The sequence below is a fragment of the Durotheca rogersii genome (assembly GCF_024521655.1).
Source record: "Durotheca rogersii strain YMJ 92031201 chromosome Unknown GGS23scaffold_34, whole genome shotgun sequence".
Taxonomy (NCBI): Eukaryota; Fungi; Ascomycota; class Sordariomycetes; order Xylariales; family Xylariaceae; genus Durotheca; species Durotheca rogersii.
This window is the reverse complement of record NW_026251265.1, coordinates 22053-39718: the sequence shown is the minus strand read 5'-3', so window position 1 is coordinate 39718 and position 17666 is coordinate 22053. Positions and strand designations below refer to the sequence as shown.

At 51.3% G+C, this 17666-nt stretch overlaps 4 protein-coding genes across 4 annotated transcripts; all 4 read left to right on the top strand.

Moving 5' to 3' along the window:
• The first annotated feature begins 3879 nt into the window (after nucleotides 1–3879).
• GGS23DRAFT_326274 (L-lysine 6-monooxygenase (NADPH-requiring)-domain-containing protein) lies at nucleotides 3880–5880 on the top strand. The gene is made up of 3 exons (XM_051512922.1): nucleotides 3880–4911; nucleotides 4984–5587; nucleotides 5641–5880. The coding sequence occupies exons 1-3, from the start codon at nucleotides 3998–4000 to the stop codon at nucleotides 5731–5733; spliced, it is 1611 nt and encodes a 536-aa protein (XP_051367952.1). The 5' UTR covers nucleotides 3880–3997; the 3' UTR covers nucleotides 5734–5880.
• A 1241-nt stretch (nucleotides 5881–7121) lies between these two features.
• GGS23DRAFT_616337 (uncharacterized protein) lies at nucleotides 7122–8507 on the top strand (the record flags this gene model as incomplete). The annotated part of the gene is made up of 4 exons (XM_051520780.1): nucleotides 7122–7312; nucleotides 7376–7404; nucleotides 7456–7676; nucleotides 7728–8507. The coding sequence occupies 4 exons, from the start codon at nucleotides 7122–7124 to the stop codon at nucleotides 8505–8507; spliced, it is 1221 nt and encodes a 406-aa protein (XP_051367951.1).
• A 1293-nt stretch (nucleotides 8508–9800) lies between these two features.
• GGS23DRAFT_616335 (FAD/NAD(P)-binding domain-containing protein) lies at nucleotides 9801–12208 on the top strand (the record flags this gene model as incomplete). Its single annotated transcript, XM_051520779.1, has 2 exons — nucleotides 9801–11085; nucleotides 11153–12208. The coding sequence occupies exons 1-2, from the start codon at nucleotides 9865–9867 to the stop codon at nucleotides 12206–12208; spliced, it is 2277 nt and encodes a 758-aa protein (XP_051367950.1). The 5' UTR covers nucleotides 9801–9864.
• A 2131-nt stretch (nucleotides 12209–14339) lies between these two features.
• Nucleotides 14340–16905, top strand: GGS23DRAFT_326231 (aminopeptidase Y). Its single transcript, XM_051512921.1, has 2 exons — nucleotides 14340–14824; nucleotides 14883–16905. The coding sequence occupies exons 1-2, from the start codon at nucleotides 14721–14723 to the stop codon at nucleotides 16246–16248; spliced, it is 1470 nt and encodes a 489-aa protein (XP_051367949.1). The 5' UTR covers nucleotides 14340–14720; the 3' UTR covers nucleotides 16249–16905.
• The last annotated feature ends 761 nt before the right edge of the window (nucleotides 16906–17666 follow it).

The following is a 17666-nucleotide window of genomic DNA, read 5'->3' as shown; positions in this document are numbered from 1 at the left end:
ATGGGTTTGAGTGTTGATGTTTTTCTCTGATGCCTTTTCTGCTCACGTGGAGAATGTCATTACGTTTGCTTTCCCCGTTGGCGTGGCTTAGTAAGCTCCACTACATGCTGCCAAGACTTTGGATGACCAGCAGGTGAGATGATCCGCGCCAGGCCGGGTGTGGGTGGTAGGTTAGGTAAAGTTATCTTGGCTGATTGATTGAAGGTATCTAAGGTACCTAATGTAGTCACCTTTGGGGGAGGCTCCCTAACCTTAGGGTCTAAGACTCTACTTGGTACCTGTGTCTCCTTGTATCCAAAGTTTCGACATGGCGTTTTCTTCAAACTGTACGTACCACATCAGGTGTCTCCTGCCTGGCCATTAGATTAGGTACCTCAAGGTAGGTAGGCAGGTACCTGAAATACTTTGGGCACATATAGCGGGCGCGCATGGACGATACAGGTACCTCCTGCTTGGGTCTGGTACTTTTTCGTATCTTCGATCATCTACCTACCTAGGCGGTACCTGCCCCGGAGCACTTGCAGAGATCGGTAGGCGCCCCCATCCTATAAGGTCTCCCGATGGAGGTACGTCCTATGTTACATCGAACCTTTTGCGAGAGGCATTTTCGAAACATAAATACCTCGAGGATAGGCCTGCCTGCCAGCCATCTACTAGGTCACAACGTTTGGCCGTGGCAGCTGGGTAGAACGTGCAACCGAAGACTTAGTACATTGAATGTATCGATGTGGATACAAGTAATTCCTCGTCTGCCACATGCCGTGGAATATGCTAATGTACCTACGAAGGTACCTACGAGGTACTATGAGGTAGGGGAAGCCGTAGCGGCCAGAGCTAATCTCGAAGCAGAGAGGTGCACACCTGCCTAGGCAGGTGGGGTATGGTGGTGAGGTAATTAACCCGCAATGAATCCGTCGATACCTTCCTATTAACCTTCCTTGTAGGAGGAGTTCCCCGGTGAGCCTACGTTAGGTAGCTGTACTAGGAGGTAGGTTTTGTACAGCCTCTCGTATTCATATAATTCTCTAATGCATGTCTGTGTCTCTTCGAAGCAGGACGGGCAATGATGGTCGGCATCGTATGTCGGTGGCCTCAGCCGCTCACAGAAACACAGAGCAGCCTATCCGGCATCGTGCCACCCCATCGGCGCTTCTGCACGCCAGCTCCTCGCGCAGACTCGATATTAGGTAAAGTCTTCTATGACGGTAGTATTTCTGCCGTTATATCTTCAGCCCCTGTGGAATCATAGATGCTACTAACATCCGCATGCGCAAAGGCCTAACTCGTCTCGTCTAGGTGACAACGACCAGCTCAGTACCGGCAGACATTCTAGTGGTGCCATTCGGATCGCCTAACCTACCCCCCATCTGAGAAGCTCTCGCGCTGGAATTGCGCTTTGTAAATAGCCCACCCAGAACCATGTCACACAAGGTAGTAAGAGCTACACGGCTCAGGATGAATTCCCCTTTTCTCCTCACCCATCCAATCCAATCCCTAGCTGGTGCCGGGGTACCTGTCCTAGCCCGGGACCATGGCGACGCCTAGCAACCGATTCCGTGTTGAGATCTCGAGGTGATCTTATCAGATCATCAGATATTTTCACCATCTACGCATCCAGAGACTGGTACATTCCTCGCTTCTAACTGCCCCTGCCCGCTCTCCGCTTCCGTGCCTACCTTTCCTCACTTATGCCGCTCAACGGAATTATGCATTCTCACAGAAGCCACAATTCCCCTCTTGAGTTTGCTCGAGCTGTATTTCCTTCAAACCTTCTCTCCTATGCATGTTTCCTCTGAGTCTTGTCCCGTAGTGTGCCTTATGCGATTGTTCCTTAATTAGGCGGGATCTCCTAGTCTCCTCAACCTTGGGATATCTGCGGGTGTCTCGGGATAGCGTACTACTTTTTTTTTTTCACCCTGTGCCTTAGTGGCTTGTTCGCTTTTTCTTCGCATTTCCTCACTAGGCAGTTCGTCCGCATCTCACCCTACCCAGAAACTGGAATGAGGAAGTGCCGCCGAGCCGATCGGTTCTTGCGACTGGGTGGGCGGGATGGCGCCCCTTGCCTTACTACATACGTACATACAAAGAGGGGTGCATTGAGAATGCAACAATGAGGGGGCCTCATGGTAAAATTTTGCTTTCGAGCGAACAAGAAACAAAGCTGTCCCTTTCCCGGGCAGTCTAACCAAGTACGACGTAGGACGTGAGTAGGCGGTTAACGTCCGGGGAGGTGCATACACCCCTTCTCCTCGGCTCTTCTGAAAGTGCTGAGTTAGCCGTCGCCGATCTGTGGAATGACGCGCCCGCACGGACAAATGAAATCGGAGAGGAGGAAAATGAACCAAGGAAGGGAAGACAGAATCCAGGAATAGACGGGCCTTATATCTCCCAGGTGGGTACATCTCAATCGTTAGCTTATGTGCCTCTCAATATCAGTCTGGGATATCAGTCGGTCCCAGGGAAATAAATGCATAGGCGTTTGGAAGCGTAGGCTTACGAGGTAAGGTACCTAGCTTTCTCCGCGACACAGTACTAATAAGGTGCCCAGTGAGGAGTAAGAGTACGCATGTAGGCGTTCGTCTACCCTTACACTTGCATGGCTGCCACTATCCAGGGATCCATAGGCATTACCGACCCCATCCCGCTAACCTCTACCTAGGTAGTTCTGCTGAGGGCTGTGGCGCCTAGCCGTCATCGGGGACCGACGATATCCTCGGAGGACTAAGCTTTATGCACCGCCATCTTATCTGATCCGAAGATAACGCCGATGTCGCTAAGGCCAATGGCCACCTAGGCAGTTGGTCACTCTTGGCTAACATCTCTTCCGCTTTCCCCTTCCACTTGTCGGGCCTAGCGCCCTGGATGCCCCGATTAGCCTAACCCGCCCCTCCCGGTAATGGTATCACGACTGGCGCGGGATGCACCGTGACAAGCCTAAGCTGACCACGGAAATTCCAACTGCTGATGCGTTCGCAACGAGTTATAATTGTGACTACTTGGGGGCCTAGATGGGCCCGGCCGCTGAAGTCCTCCCGTGTCTCACTCCCTTCCCAGTACCACGGGTGGTCAGTTCGTTGGACCTAGTCCAGGATAGTCTATTTTATTCCGGCACTACGATGTGCCTACGTATGTGAACACTACCAGCCCAGATGACGACCTTCCGAGTCTATCACCCCACCTTGCATGTGCTGGAGCTCCCGTTGATCGCCAGCTGTCACTGTCTAACAGCTTGTTTTACCTACCTACCTAGCCAGTACTAGTTTACACATCCCCGGAGAGATGCAGCGGCCTCTCCCTCTTTCTCCCTGCCTCGCTCCCCCCTCTACCCTTCTTTGACCGGGACCGGACCGAGAAAGACAGGGACTGGACCGCACCCTGAATCCACAAGTTCATAGCACCTTTGCGATGTGGTACCCTGTCTGCCTGGGTACTTGACTGTGTCCGATCATTCAACGTGCCGAAGCCCTGCTAAACCCTCTGACAGACCCAAGCGAAGCCAAGGTACCTACCTACAGGGTAGCAGGGCCCTTGGCCATACCTTGCCTCGCCGGCTCAGAATGCAGACTCCATATAGCTATATATTCACCGAGCTGCCGTCTTCAAGCGGCTGGGATCTGAATCTTCGGCCTGTAGCCGCCATCCTTAGAAAATCCAAGGTCAGACAACGCCATCCCCTTCTTTTCTTGCACCGTTTTTCCACTGTGGCCCTGGCCACCCCGCTCCCCTCGTTGACATATTGGATATTTGTTCGCACCGTCTAAACGCAAAAGATCCCACTGTCAGTTCCCTTCCTTATCCAATCAACTCCTCTTATTGATTGGTAACAATTTAGTGTCATAGCGCTACCCGAGTTTCTTTCGTAATTCGCGGGATCTCACCAGCTCTCTAGCTCGACGACGTCACCGCTCGGAGACTTCAAACTCTATCGATACACGAGAGCTCTAGAAATAGCAAGCGTTCGACGGCCTAGACGACATCGACTCTTCCGGCACTCACCATGACGCCGCATAGCCTGCTCGACGGCCATGAGGACGGCCCCGTCGGAAACGGATTTCCCTCCCAGACCGACGGTCAAGCCCCCTCCAGTCAGCAAACTGGTTCTGTTCACCAACTAAACGTGTCGAATCTGAGAAGAACATCCCCAGAGGAGGTACACGACCTCATCTGCGTGGGGTTCGGTCCCGCGAGTCTCGCGGTCGCGGTGGCTCTTCACGATGCTATCAATCACGGCAGTCTCCCGAAGTCGGGAGATTCTTCGCCCTCGCCCAAAGTTCTATTTTTGGAGAAACAGGACCGGTTTTCCTGGCACTCTGGAATGATCCTCCCGGGAACTAAGATGCAGATATCCTTCATCAAAGATATGGCAAGCCTGAGGGATCCCACTTCTCAATTTACCTTTCTCAATTACCTCCACAGGAATGATCGACTCGTCGAATTCACGAACCTAAACACCTTCCTCCCAGCTAGGGCGGAATACGAAGACTACCTGAGGTGGTGCGCTGGCTTCTTTGACGATGTTGTCAAGTATAACACCGAAGTTATAGCTGTCGCCCCTGTCGAGGTTTCCGACCCAGCTGGCTCGATTTCTACGTTTACTGTGACGTCTAGAGATGTCAAGTCGGGCACGTCGACGGTACACAAGGCTAGGAATGTGTTGATCGCTATCGGCGGCCAACCGTTACTCCCAAAGTCTCTGCCGGCGGACCACCCTCGAGTTGTCCACTCTTCCCAGTATTCCCATGTCGTCCCGAACATTCTCAGCAAGCCGGATTCTCCGTATCGCGTGGCTATCATAGGGGCGGGCCAGAGCGCTGCCGAGATCTTCAACAATATCCAAACTCTCTATCCAAATTCCAAGACGTTTTTAGTTTCACGCTCCGAATTCCTGAAGCCGAGCGATGACTCTCCTTTGTGAGTATCTTTCGTGAATATCTCCCATAGCAGCGATATGGGGACTGCCCGGAAACTAATAATACTTGAAAGTGTGAATTCAATCTTCAATCCGTCATTTGTAGACGCGTTATACCAAAGGTCTCCCGAGGACAGGCGTTTCTTATTGGAGGATTCACGGAGCACGAATTACGGAGTCGTCAGACTGGAGCTCATCGAGCGCCTTTATGAACGCATGTACGATCAGAAGCGTGAGCTTGGAAGCGATGCGCGGAAGTGGCCCCATCGCATTCTGAGCGCTACGGATGTCGTTAGCTTGGATGCTAAAGGCGACCAATTAAGGCTTACGGTTCGCCCCTTGGGTTCGGGTCGGTATACCGTCTGCGGATGGGCTGAAGAGGACGCGAAACACGGTGCCGATGAGACTGAAACTCTGGACGTTGACCTGGTCATCGCAGCCACAGGATACCAACGCCAATCTCACCTGACAATACTCCAAGGGGTAGCCGGTTTACTACCGGAAATTAAGGAGTCAAATGGATCCACCGCAAGCAACGGGACCGCGAAGGCTTCCTCAGCTGGGATTCAAGATCGCGCACTCGGAGTGTCCCGCGACTATAGCGTTCAATTCTCACCCGGCAAGGTGTCGAAGGGATCTGGCATCTGGCTTCAAGGATGTTGTGAGGGCACTCATGGTGTAAGTTATCTCCTTGACGCTGGACCGGTGCTCCGTAACTGATAGCTCTCTAGCTGAGCGATACATTGCTGTCTGTTTTGGCCCCTCGTTCAGGGGAGATTGTCAAATCTATATTCGGGGATAACGCTTCTAAAGTCAGCCGATAAATGCCGTCCCAGACACCTGACTAAATCTGAATCTACCGCGACCAGAGGTTCTTACAAAATCGACGACTATGACGCCAGCATATGTATGGATATTTATAGACTGTCATATCAGCTACGGAAGTCCTGCCGGAGGACGTTAAGTCGGATATGGGCTTTCTACTAAGATGTGCTCGCGGAAGGGCTAAAGTTATTTCGTAGCAGGGTCGAGGGCCACAGCGGATAGAGTGGGGAATGTAGGAGACGCAATACTTTGTATTATGGGCAGCTTACCCGTATAAAAAAACACCCAAGTTCATGAGCCTGCGTATGAGTCTACATTGTCACGCGAAATGCCTTCAAATAGATAGACATATCGCATTATTGCTAAATATTCATTGGAACGGATTCGGACTAGTTTCGCACCACTTTTCACTAGATTCTCCCATGCGGTAAGACGCAACACATTCTACCGGATGTATTTGCTGGATGGCTGATACATAGTTACCTTCCTTCGGCGAGCGAGAGTTAACAATAAACCATTTCATAGTTTAGGTTACATAGTGGCATTTGAATTTACAGGCATATGGGAGAATACATTGGTTAAGAGTACTATACCCGCCGTGTATTTTAACAAAATGGAAAGCCAACAATGACATGCGAGTGCTGTGGTGGGGCCAGGAGGGGAGGACTGATGATGACAATATACGGAACAGTCAGCCGACCATACTTCTCACTCCACGATGTAAGGCTCTCCTTGGAGTATGTGAATAGTGATGATTCTTGGCAAACTTGCTGAATCATGTACAGCTCTTAACAAGATGCAGAAGTTTATCGAGGCCCGGTCGTTAAAATTAGTAAGTATAGATCACGGTACTACATGCTAGGCCTTCCGACGGCCTTCTATGATGGATAATTGCGGCGGTGAATAGAGCTGCTCACCTTCACTTAGAAGTAGTCAACGCTAAAATAAAAGTCATTGTTGAGGCCCATAAAAGGTCATCTCGGATGTATTTGCAAGGGGCGAGCTTCGTATCTTTACATGCTGAAACTGTAATCCGCGTTTGAATGGCACAGGCCTCCGCATCCACGGGTTATCTAGAAGGCCACTGTACTTAAAATAGACCTATTACGTTACATTGCTTACTGTACCCTGGTTATGAGCATGAGTTGTAAGCTTACTTTATGGGTTTCTCTTTCGAGATTAGCAATGGGTTTAGTGTCAGCCTATGATTCCTTGAATATAGAGGTAATAAATTCATCGGTGATAAATTCATTTGGGAAAGATGATATCCGAAATATAGGTTGACATACTTAACTGTTCAGATCTCGAGGCGTGGTATAAGTATTCCTACCCTCCCGTTTATCATCTATATGTTGGAACAGCATCCTGGGTATAATCACAAGCATCTATGGCTTCCTTGTCGCGTATCTTAACGACCCTAATAATTACCGGCCACACGCTGGCCGGTGCTCTAGACGGACACATTGGGAGACAGATCTCCACGATCGATCGATCTTCGTTGAACGGCAAGTTGTTTGTCGGTTACCAGGCCTGGTTTCGGAAACCATTTGAAGATAATGGGAACTCCCATTGGACAACGTATGTTTGCAATAAGACTGAGCCGGGGACATGACAAAGATCCAAACTAAAATTCATCAATAGTGATAAGCCGACTCCCGAGGTCGGCCATGGTAAGAAGCTTTGGCATCATCAGGGTCAATCTGAGCTGATATAAGTTCAAGTTGGTGTTGACATGATACCAAATGTGACGGGCTATCCAACAGAGTGTCTATTCAACACGGCTTTTACTCTCCCGGATGGCAACCCCGCGCAGTTCTACACCAATCACTGCGAAGGCGTTGTCGATCTACATTTTAAGATGATGGCGGACTACGGCATTAGTGGGGCATTCATACAACGCTTCTATGGCTATATCAACGAAGCTCACGGTGGCTGGGTTGATGTCTGTGTCACGCGGTATCCTTCTCGCAAGTCGGGTCTAACTGTAGCATAGATCCTCGGCTACGCCAAAGCGGCTGCGGAGAAATACGGCCGCGGATTCGCGATCGAATACGACCTGAACGGTGCTGCTACAAGCTCAACAAACATAACCGATACTTTTCTAACAGACTTGGCTGCACTTGGCTCCATTACTTCTTCGCCGGCCTACATGAATCATAACGGAAAGCCTATTCTTGAAATTTGGGGGTTTGGTATCGTTAACGGTGTCACAGCTAGAGACGGACTTGCCATCGTAACCGCTCTGAAGGATGCAGGCTGTTACGTGATCTTGGGAGTTCAACAAGCTTGGCATGCCGAGCTGGTTGAGGACCGGCCGGACGGATTCGGACCTGTGTATCGGTTAGCGGACATGATACAGCCATGGACTGTCGGCGCCTACGGAATCGATAACTATGACGACTTCCACGATGGGAGGCAGGCCGTCGAGGATGCTAGCGCTCTTCGAGACCTAGGGATAGAAAGCAGCATAGTAGTTTGGCCCGGTGGTTCAAGCAGCAATGCGAATCCGAACGAAGCCTTCGATCGTTTTCCGCGGTGGAACGGTTCGTTCTACGAGAGGCAATTGCGTGGAGCGGTAGACTTGAAGCCAAGTTTTATTTTTGGCGCGATGTTCGACGAGGTCAACGAGGGTACTGCCATCTTCCCGGTGTTGAGAAATAAGGAGCTTCCTGTTAATCAGAGATTTCTTGGCATCGACGACGATATGGAGCCGGACACATATCTCAAACTAGCTGGGGATTATGCATCTAGATTAGCTAGCCAGTGGCTGTAACCAAGTATTCAATTGAGGAACTAACACTTCACACTTAAGTGAGACATGCAAACAGACAAACTCATAGACTTGGTGAAATTACCTTGAGTATTATCTTATGTGATTATTAGTATCAGGTAGGGAGCCTTACTCGCGTAAGCATTTAAGGAAAAAAGCGGTTGTGGACGTTTTTACCTGACAAAATTGTTCATTGGACGTTTATTCTGCCGTTGCTCTCGCAGGTACTTTGCGGCAGTCCCGTCTCTGAGTGCCCCTTGGCACTATATGGAGCGAGCAATGCAACAAAACTGAGATGTGAGAGTGGATTTATCAGACAGAAAACAGTACCTAGCATGAGATTACATACATGCAATCAAAGGTCTCGACCTAATAATCTTGCAGATGCAACGCACTTCGCATCATCATCTATTGAGGAGTCGATTACCTGTTTCTCAACTCCATTCATGTTTGGAGCTCTGCAGCTCCCTCTCCCTAAATAAGAAGGAGAGAGAGGGCTACCTGCAAGCCAAGCCATATTATATTCCGGAATAAACCCGTGCCAAGGCTTACCCCACGGAGGCTTCGATCTACTGAGCACATTGTCCCATACTACGACTTCAACTAGTGGCGTGCGCGTGTTGTTGTGATAGAGTTAGTTAACTAGGCTAACGTTTTGATCCTAAACAATTCGAATCCCCATCCACTTCACCTAAACTTGTATACTTTCCGTTTAGTTAATCAGGGAGCTGTGTCAGATTGTAATATATCACAAGGCATACCCCATTCCAACGTAGACCCGTTTGCACTGCCAGAAGATATAATACGACCTAAGTTGCACTTCCGGCAATTATGGGTTGAAAGCGCCTGGGCCAAATGAACCGAGCGAATAACTATCAGTGCTTTAGAATACGCATGCATATAGTAGGATCGATGTCCCGTATCTCGTTAGGTGGTATTATCTAGATACACTCGCATGGATACAACCCGAAATTTTTGTTCTCAACCTGAATATGAGAAACGACGGGAACGAGTGATTCATCTGCAGCAGGGCCCGTGGCCATCCCTACCCTGAGATGGCTTCGTACAGAGATAGGTCCCTTCACGATTGGGTGGGATTACATATTCTTGTGAGCACATTTCAGGGTATGAACCCGGAAACATGAGCCCAAGTCGCATATAGAATTAGTAACAGTTAACACGAGCTAGGAAGAGCTTTTCCCTTGGCTCTATGAACTTTTAGATATTAGTGTTGATCTACTTAAAGAGTCACCTTTCCTCGTCCAACAGCAACTATTCTAGCCACCTAGAGCTGCAGCATACCTTCTCTGGCTTTAGTTATTCTTATCCTCGGCTTGAGTTAGGTCCCTTTTGCTTCGAGATGCCTGGCTCTACATTCATCTCTACCATTGGCTTCCTTGCTCTAGCAGTAACAGGGGCTATGGCTCAAACGACAGAGTACATGGATCCCAGCACGGGTATCACATTCCAGAGGATCCTAAAGAGCAACTACACCTTTGGTATTGCCCTTCCCAAAACGTTCGGCTCAGACTTTATCGGCCAAATCACCAGCAGCACGTCCGAAGGATGGGCCAGTGTATCGTTTGGAGGCCGGATGATCAACAGTCTTCTACTCGTCGTCTACCCAGACGGCGAGAAGGTTACCGCTTCGCTTCGGGTGGCTCCCGAATATGCGTCGCCGCTGCTGTTCAAAGGCGGCGCAATCCTAAAGCCAATTCCCGAGGGCACCTCCGCGGACGTCACCGGCTTCTCTTATACGTTTCTTTGCCAGAATTGTATTGTTGAAGGCTTGACATTTGATGGCTTACACCCTGTCGCTTCTCTTGCCTGGGCTACATCTACTAATCCCGTTACCCACCCTTCTAACCCTTCCTCTCTGCTGAACTACCATGATTTCTACGGTCGGTTTAACGCTGATATTCAGGCTGCGAGCTCGGTGAAGTTCGCAGAGTGGGCGGCATTGGCGTCTGACGTTCCTGATTTTCCGCCTGCTCCACCCGGAAGCGGCAATGGCACCATCCCAAACGCCCCTGTTCGCAAGGAGACTTACGACTATATAGTTGCGGGCGCGGGCGCGGCCGGAATTGTGGCTGCAGAGCGCATCGCCGAGTCAGGTGCTTCCGTTCTCCTCCTTGAGCGTGGGGGGCCGTCCATTTACTCAACCGGTGGCGAAGTCACCATGCCGTGGAACGACACGGTAACAATATTTGACGTCCCTGCAATTTTCCGGCACATCCCATCGACTCCAGGAACTAACGCCTTCTGCGCTGACACGGCTGCACAAGCTGCCTGCGTTCTCGGAGGTGGTACTGCTGTGAACGGTATGATCTTCATCAGGCCCCCCCAAAGGGACTTCGATGACTTTCCCCAGGGCTGGCATTGGGATGATGTCGCCGATGCTGCTGAACGATTGTACGAACGGAACACACATACCTTGTACCCCTCGGCTGACGGAGAATATTATGATGGAACCATCTTTGATATCGCCTCAAAATCTTTTGAATCCAACGGGTGGACGAGTGTGGATGGTATTGAGCAGCCCGACGCGAAGCATATGATTTTCTCACGTGGTCCGTGTGGGGTAAGTCATAACTACAGTACCAAGTTGTTGCAATCTGATTTGATCCACCGATATTAATTAGTGGCAGATTGTCAACGGCCTGCGAGGCGGACCTCTCCGAACATACTTGCCCCTTGCGCAGTCTCTCAAGAACTTCAAGTTGGAACTACATACCAAGGTTATCCGAGCTGTGCGAACCAACTCAACTGTCACCGGAGTGGAAGTAGAGGTCAGCGGCGGAAGAGAGACCGTCAACATTAATCCTGGCGGTAAGGTAATTCTAGCTTCTGGAGCCATGTCAACCCCTAGAATCCTCTTCAACTCCGGAATCGGTCCTACCGAGCAGATCGAAATCGTCGCCTCTGGTAACACCTTAGTTAGGCTCCCCGAAAGGTCAGCCTGGATCGACCTGCCAGTAGGAAAAAGAATCCAAGACCACCCGCTGTGGCTCACGACATGGAACATCACTGGCGACGCGGCCCAATTGCCCATAGTCTCGGAGGAAGTTCTTAAGAACCCACCCGAAGAGATGGTCGAGGATTTTTCGCACGCAATCGGCGTCTTCGTTGAGAACGACATACGTATGGAGGTGTTCACAGACATCACACCGTCGCTGGACAACGTCACGCGCTACATGCAAGTACAATTCTACGGTAAGACCACGGGCCAGTTCAACATGGAAATCTTCCTGACGCACGGCTCGACGTCGCGTGGCGAGCTGGGAATCACCGCCGAGGGAGCAACCTACCATATCAAGAACCCGCTGATGAACACGGAAGGCGACAGAGAGGCCATCAGTACCTTCGTTGAAATGCTACTGGAATATTCCCGACGGCCAGACGCCGCCTTCGTCTGGCCTGGTCCCGGTGGCGCGAATGCGACAGCTCGCGATGTCTTGACGGGTATGCACTCGGGAATCCACGTTGTAGCAACGGCACCAATTGGGACGGACGACGGCCGCGAAGGAGGGAATGCTGTAGTCGACCTCGATACCAGGGTTTATGGCACCGATAATCTCTTCGTTGTAGATGCATCCATCAACCCAAGCGTGCCAACTGGTAATACGATGGCTATCACTATGCTAGTGGCAGAGAAAGCGGCGGAGAAGATTCTGGCTTTCGACACAATGAATGCTGCGTTATAAAGGCTGAGGTGGTAATGTCACAGGCAGATACTGAGCTAAGGGTTTTCTACTTGCAAGCATATACTGTAGTGGTACAGAGAGCAGTGTTGTGGCTTTAGTTAAGTCGAGATACCCTTCCGCGGGCCACCCCTTCACGGACTACGAGCTTTATTTTATCATTGTCGGGTCGACTGTAACTATAAACCCCTCGCTGCGTAAGAGATCAGAGAATTCAACCTTCCACACCTTCAAGTGCGCTAGCTCTCATGACTTTCAGCTGCTCCCCCGCCATATCCGACATTCCCAACTATCCCGGCGTCCCGATTGGAGGTTACATCTAGAGAAAAGATGTAATACTACCTAATTGATGGGGTGGCTAAGTCACTCAGTTACGGGGAACTGACCAACTGAATGGCTGCGTTTAGCGTTAAGCCAACTAGGTAGGTAGCTACGAAAGGTGGGCTGGTCGTTGGGGAAGGTATCAATCCCTGTGTGGTCGGGTCAGCTCCCCTGCCACAGAGGAGCGCCAAGTCCGTCCCACTGCTTAAGAGGGGAGGCAATTACTGCTGTTAGAACAGCTGCCGTATTGGGGAATATGACCGGCAGTACTTGTTTAAGACCAGGACCCGAGATGGTAGGGAGCAGCCGGAATTCGAGCGAATGGACTCTTTTGTGAGTCTTAATGCGCAATTCAAAGAGTCTTCAAACCGTTCTGCTCCCTAGGTATAAATAGGAACTCTCCATGGGTCATAGGTATCTGTCACTGTCTCACCGTGGAGAAGCGTTGATGGCTGGGAGGGCACTAGCGGCAGGCCGAAGAGATCTTCTTGGTTCAGCGACGACGCTACCAAGCGTTTATCGGGCCAAGCCGAGGGGGTGCTGAGGGCTTTCGGGAGGGACATGGGCTGATGGGCGTTCCCAAGTTCCGCCTGCTGAGCTTGATCCGTCCTATAAAGCCTCGCCGCTTCGAGACTAGCCCCCCGCGGGTCCAAACGTAACGGACCGGCATCAGGCTGATAACACAATCGGATGACGAGGCTGAGTCGAAATTAGGGGTATCACCACACTCGGACACTAACTTAGGAGCACTTCCAAGTCGAAACCTACCTGGTACTTATACATCAGGCGGAGGGCAGGCAGCCGCGCGCCCTGACTTGCTGACCGAGAAGCTGCAGAATGGAGGCCCAGGATGGCCTCGAGAATTCGTCCCTAGGCAGACAGCTCCGACAAATCAGTCAGGATTGTGCTAGATGCCTCTAGTATACGATCTCGCGAATCGTGCATGTGTGTTTTCGTCGACAGGCCTGATGGGTTTGATACTCCGAAAGAACCGATCCAGCTGATAGACGACATCAGCCGACAGGGGGACCTCAAGATGTGAGTCCCGAGTCGCCTTTGGTACCAGTTTAGAGTCTTTGGCAGACACCCCAGTCTCAAGATGCACAGGTTGGCACTGAACGACACGAGAACCTTCCTCCCGCGCAGTTTGTCGGCATGTATTGCATTCTCTGAGAGAGAACCAGATTCAGATCTTCGCAAACCGGTGACCGAGACTCCCTAAAAGGCCTAGGCGGTTGCCCTGTGGGTGGCGGTAGTTCTGAAGCCTATCATCCTCGGCGTCTAGTCTTAGCCAACCGGGGGCAATAGTCGGGGGGCGGCGGGAACACTCAGCTTTATTGCTGGGTAGCCCCAGCCGTTAAGCATAATCGAAATATAGGGCCAATAGCGCCTATTTCAGGCCTCCTTTTTTTGGCAATCTCCGGCTCTAAGCTCCATGCCCCCCCGAAGCTGTCTCTTCGCCTTTCGCCACCCCTGCGCATTCCTGATCCTGACCCTGCCATCACGACCGGCTTGGGTTAAATAACGTCATGCCCCCCATCGGCATGGCCAGCCACCTCCTCACGCCTTCCAGATGCCGCCAAGCCCTTGGATTCTTGGGTTTCTAACGCTGCCCTCGCCACTACCTCCTCCACCTACCTCGCGGGTAGTACGTTGCAGTAGCATCACTATACGGTTGGTGGTAAAAGTAATGTCTGTAGGATGCCGAGAAACAAGGGGGTTGGTCGAGACCTTCTACAAAACCTCCTGCTTTGCTTTGGATAGAATCATATTTTATGAAATATGGGATAAAAAGGGCTTAAAAATAGTTAGACTCAACGTCGATTTTTTTTATAGCCGTTATTGCTTTGAAGATCCTATAAGTCTCGCGGCCCGCCTTCGGCGGGCCCCGGTATGTTGGTCTTCTTACGGTGTCCGCCCTTCTAGATCCTGCCTCTTGTTAGCATATGCTCAGATTTCATGCTTGTCGCCCCATTGGCGCAGCTAGAAGCCTGCTTTACTCTAGGAACTTGCACGATATGCGAATTGGACCCACCACGTCGCATAGCGCCGGCCGAGCGATGTATCCGCTCCCACGAGACCCGAAGCTATAAAGTGAACCCGCCCTCGCGCTCTTCCGCCGCTCTCCCTTGTTCAGCACCCCTCCAGGACACTGTCGAGGCTGGGAATCTGACAATCACCCCTCCCCATCACCATGAAGGCTGGCACTGCTCTCGTCATGGGCCTTCTGGCCCTGGGCGCCCACGCCTCCGAGACTCTCACTCCTGAGAAGGCTGTGGCCGACATCAAGACCCAGGAGTAAGTCCTGTTCCCCCGAGCTCAATGCTGCCTTGAACCCCTCTTAACATCATCCCAGGCTCCAGCGCAACCTGTGGAACTTTAACAAGATCGCCCGTGAGAATGGCGGCAATCGTGCCTTCGGTCTGCCTGGCTACGATGCCTCGGCCGATTACATTCTCGAGCGTGCTGAGAAGCGCTTCGCCACTACCGTTAACGTCCACAAGCAGTACTTCAACCACACCTTTACCCTTGTCAGGGACATCTCCGTGACTGGCCCCGAGGGTGAGAAGGTCGATGTAATCGCTCTCATCTATAACCCTGCCACCCCGGGTGATGATGGAATCACCGCGCCCCTCATCGACACCCCCGTCGATGACGCCCGTGGATCCATGTGCTTTGAGGACCAGTGGGCGGGCATCGACGCCACCAACAAGCTCGCCCTCGTCAAGCGTGGCACCTGCGCCATCGCCGACAAGCTCAAGCTCGCCGCTGCCCACGGCGCTGCCGGCGTCATCCTCTACCACAACGCCCCCGGCGCCATCCCTGGCGCCACCCTCGGTGCCGCGAACATTGGCCTGCTGCCTCCCGTCGGCACGATCTCTCTGGCCGTCGGCGAGGCCTGGTCCGCTCGCCTTGCTGCCGGCGAGGAGCTTGTCGTCAGGCTCTACGTCGATGCCGTCTACGAGAGCCGCGAGACCTATAACATCATCGCCGAGACTAAGGAGGGAGACCCAAACAATGTCATCATCCTCGGCGCCCATCTCGACTCTGTCCAGGCCGGCGCCGGCATCAACGATGACGGCTCTGGCTCTTCAGCCCTGCTCGAGATCCTGGGCTCCTTCAAGAAGTACAAGGGCTTCAAGAACAAGGTTCGCTTCATATGGTGGGGCGCTGAGGAGTCCGGCCTCATCGGTTCGCTCTACTATACCCGCACCCTATCCGAGGAGGAGCGCGACAAGATACGTTTCTACTTCAACTACGACATGATCGGCTCTATCAACCCAAAGTTCGACGTCTACCAGGGCGACAACGCCGGCGACGCCTACGGCGCCGACCTCCTCGAGGAGTACCTGCTCGAGCATGGCTTCCCTGCCCAGCGCGCCCCCTTCGGTAGCGGCTCTGACTACGTCGGCTTCATCCAGATAGGCGTGCCTTCCTCCGGTCTGCACACCGGCACTACCCCCTACGACCCCTGCTACCACCTCGCCTGCGACAATATCGACAACATCAGCTGGGAGGCCCTCACCATCAACACCAAGGCCGCCGCGCGCGCCGCCGCCATCTTCGCCAATGACCTGTCCGGCGTCCCCCCCCGCACCAAGACGACTCCCGCCAAGCGCAGCGTCCAGGCTATCCGCCGCGAGTTCGAGCGCTGGGCCACCATTGCCGAGGAGTCTGACCACGCCCAATCCTGTGCCCACGGCAAGCAGGAGGTCGTCTAAGCCCTCTCTGCTTAGTGCGATTGTAATTACTATTAAGAGTTGTAGATAATATCTATATGACGAGACTAATTGATGATAATCGTCAACAGGGTATGCCGAAGGTAGTGGGTGCTGATGCGTGATAACTGCCTCTGAGAGCCTTTGACACTAAACTCCTTTGAAAGAAGAGGCTGGCAGAGTATAAGGACTGGTAAATCAACTGTACTGAGCTCATTACTTGTACATACATCTATGCAGAGTACATAAGAAACCCGGGCCGGAGGCCACTATTTCGGAGCCGACATCCAAGCCACCCGTAGCTTTGGCGCCGCCGTGGCTAAGCGGGTGCTCGCCGTCCCGTGGAGCTCCCTCGCCATACATCCGTACAACCGGAGACCATGACCAGGACGAGCAAGCACCCAACTATAAGCCTACTCGCTACCCCCTCAGGGTCGGCCATAGCGCAGATGCTACCCGGCTTTAACATCTAAGCTAGAGCACCGCTCCACGAGCCACCCCTTCGCGAGCCATCCTTGTATATATGTATTGATAAATAAACGGCTTTTGCCCGGAAGAATTAGATAACTTTTTTCTAGGTTAATGAATTAATAATAAAAAGAGTGTTACGGTTTCAAGAGCTGTTCGCTAGGTGAAAGGGTGTAAATTAAAGGAATAAAGCTGTACGAGAAGGAAAAGGAAGAAAGGTACGCTCTATTAAGGCCGCGCCTTTAGGAGCTAGCTATATACGGGAGGAGCGGTTACGTACCTTAGTACTATGCTAACTAAGGTTCTATAATTAAGCATAGTTTATTATATAAGCTTTCCTTTCCATTAATTCAGGTATTTAAATCGTTCTTAGTTAGTAGCGCTTCCTTTTCTTTTTAATTAATTAACCTTTCTCTTATTTCTCTTCTTATTCCTCCTTTTAAACCTTTTCTTTTCTTAGAATAATAATAACTCTCCCGCCCCTACTACCTTAATTAACGTAAGTAAACCTCTTCCTTTACGGTTATTCGTCGTTATTATATTATTATTAAGGCCATATTTCGTCGGGATATAGCTTTCCTTTTAGCTCGCGCGTTTTATAAGGTATTCGATTAATTCCTAGCTAACGTAGTATTAGTAGATATCCTTTTCTTCATTTCCTGACCCTTTAGGTTTTTCCGTTTTTATTTCCTATCGCTTAATACGACGCTTTACGCCTACCTCTTCCGCCGACGAGGGTAGTACCGCTACCCGTCCGGCAGGCGCCCGCGTCTTTCCTTACCGTCGTTACGTAAGTACCTTACGTACTTATTACGATAAGACCTTTAGGCTAGGGCCCGGCGTACGCGAAATACGCGGCTAACGGATATAGCTACTAGCCGTTATAAGTATTATATATATCCCGTATAAATAGCTAGTCGTTATTAATATCTCCTAGTTCCGTCGTCGCGTTC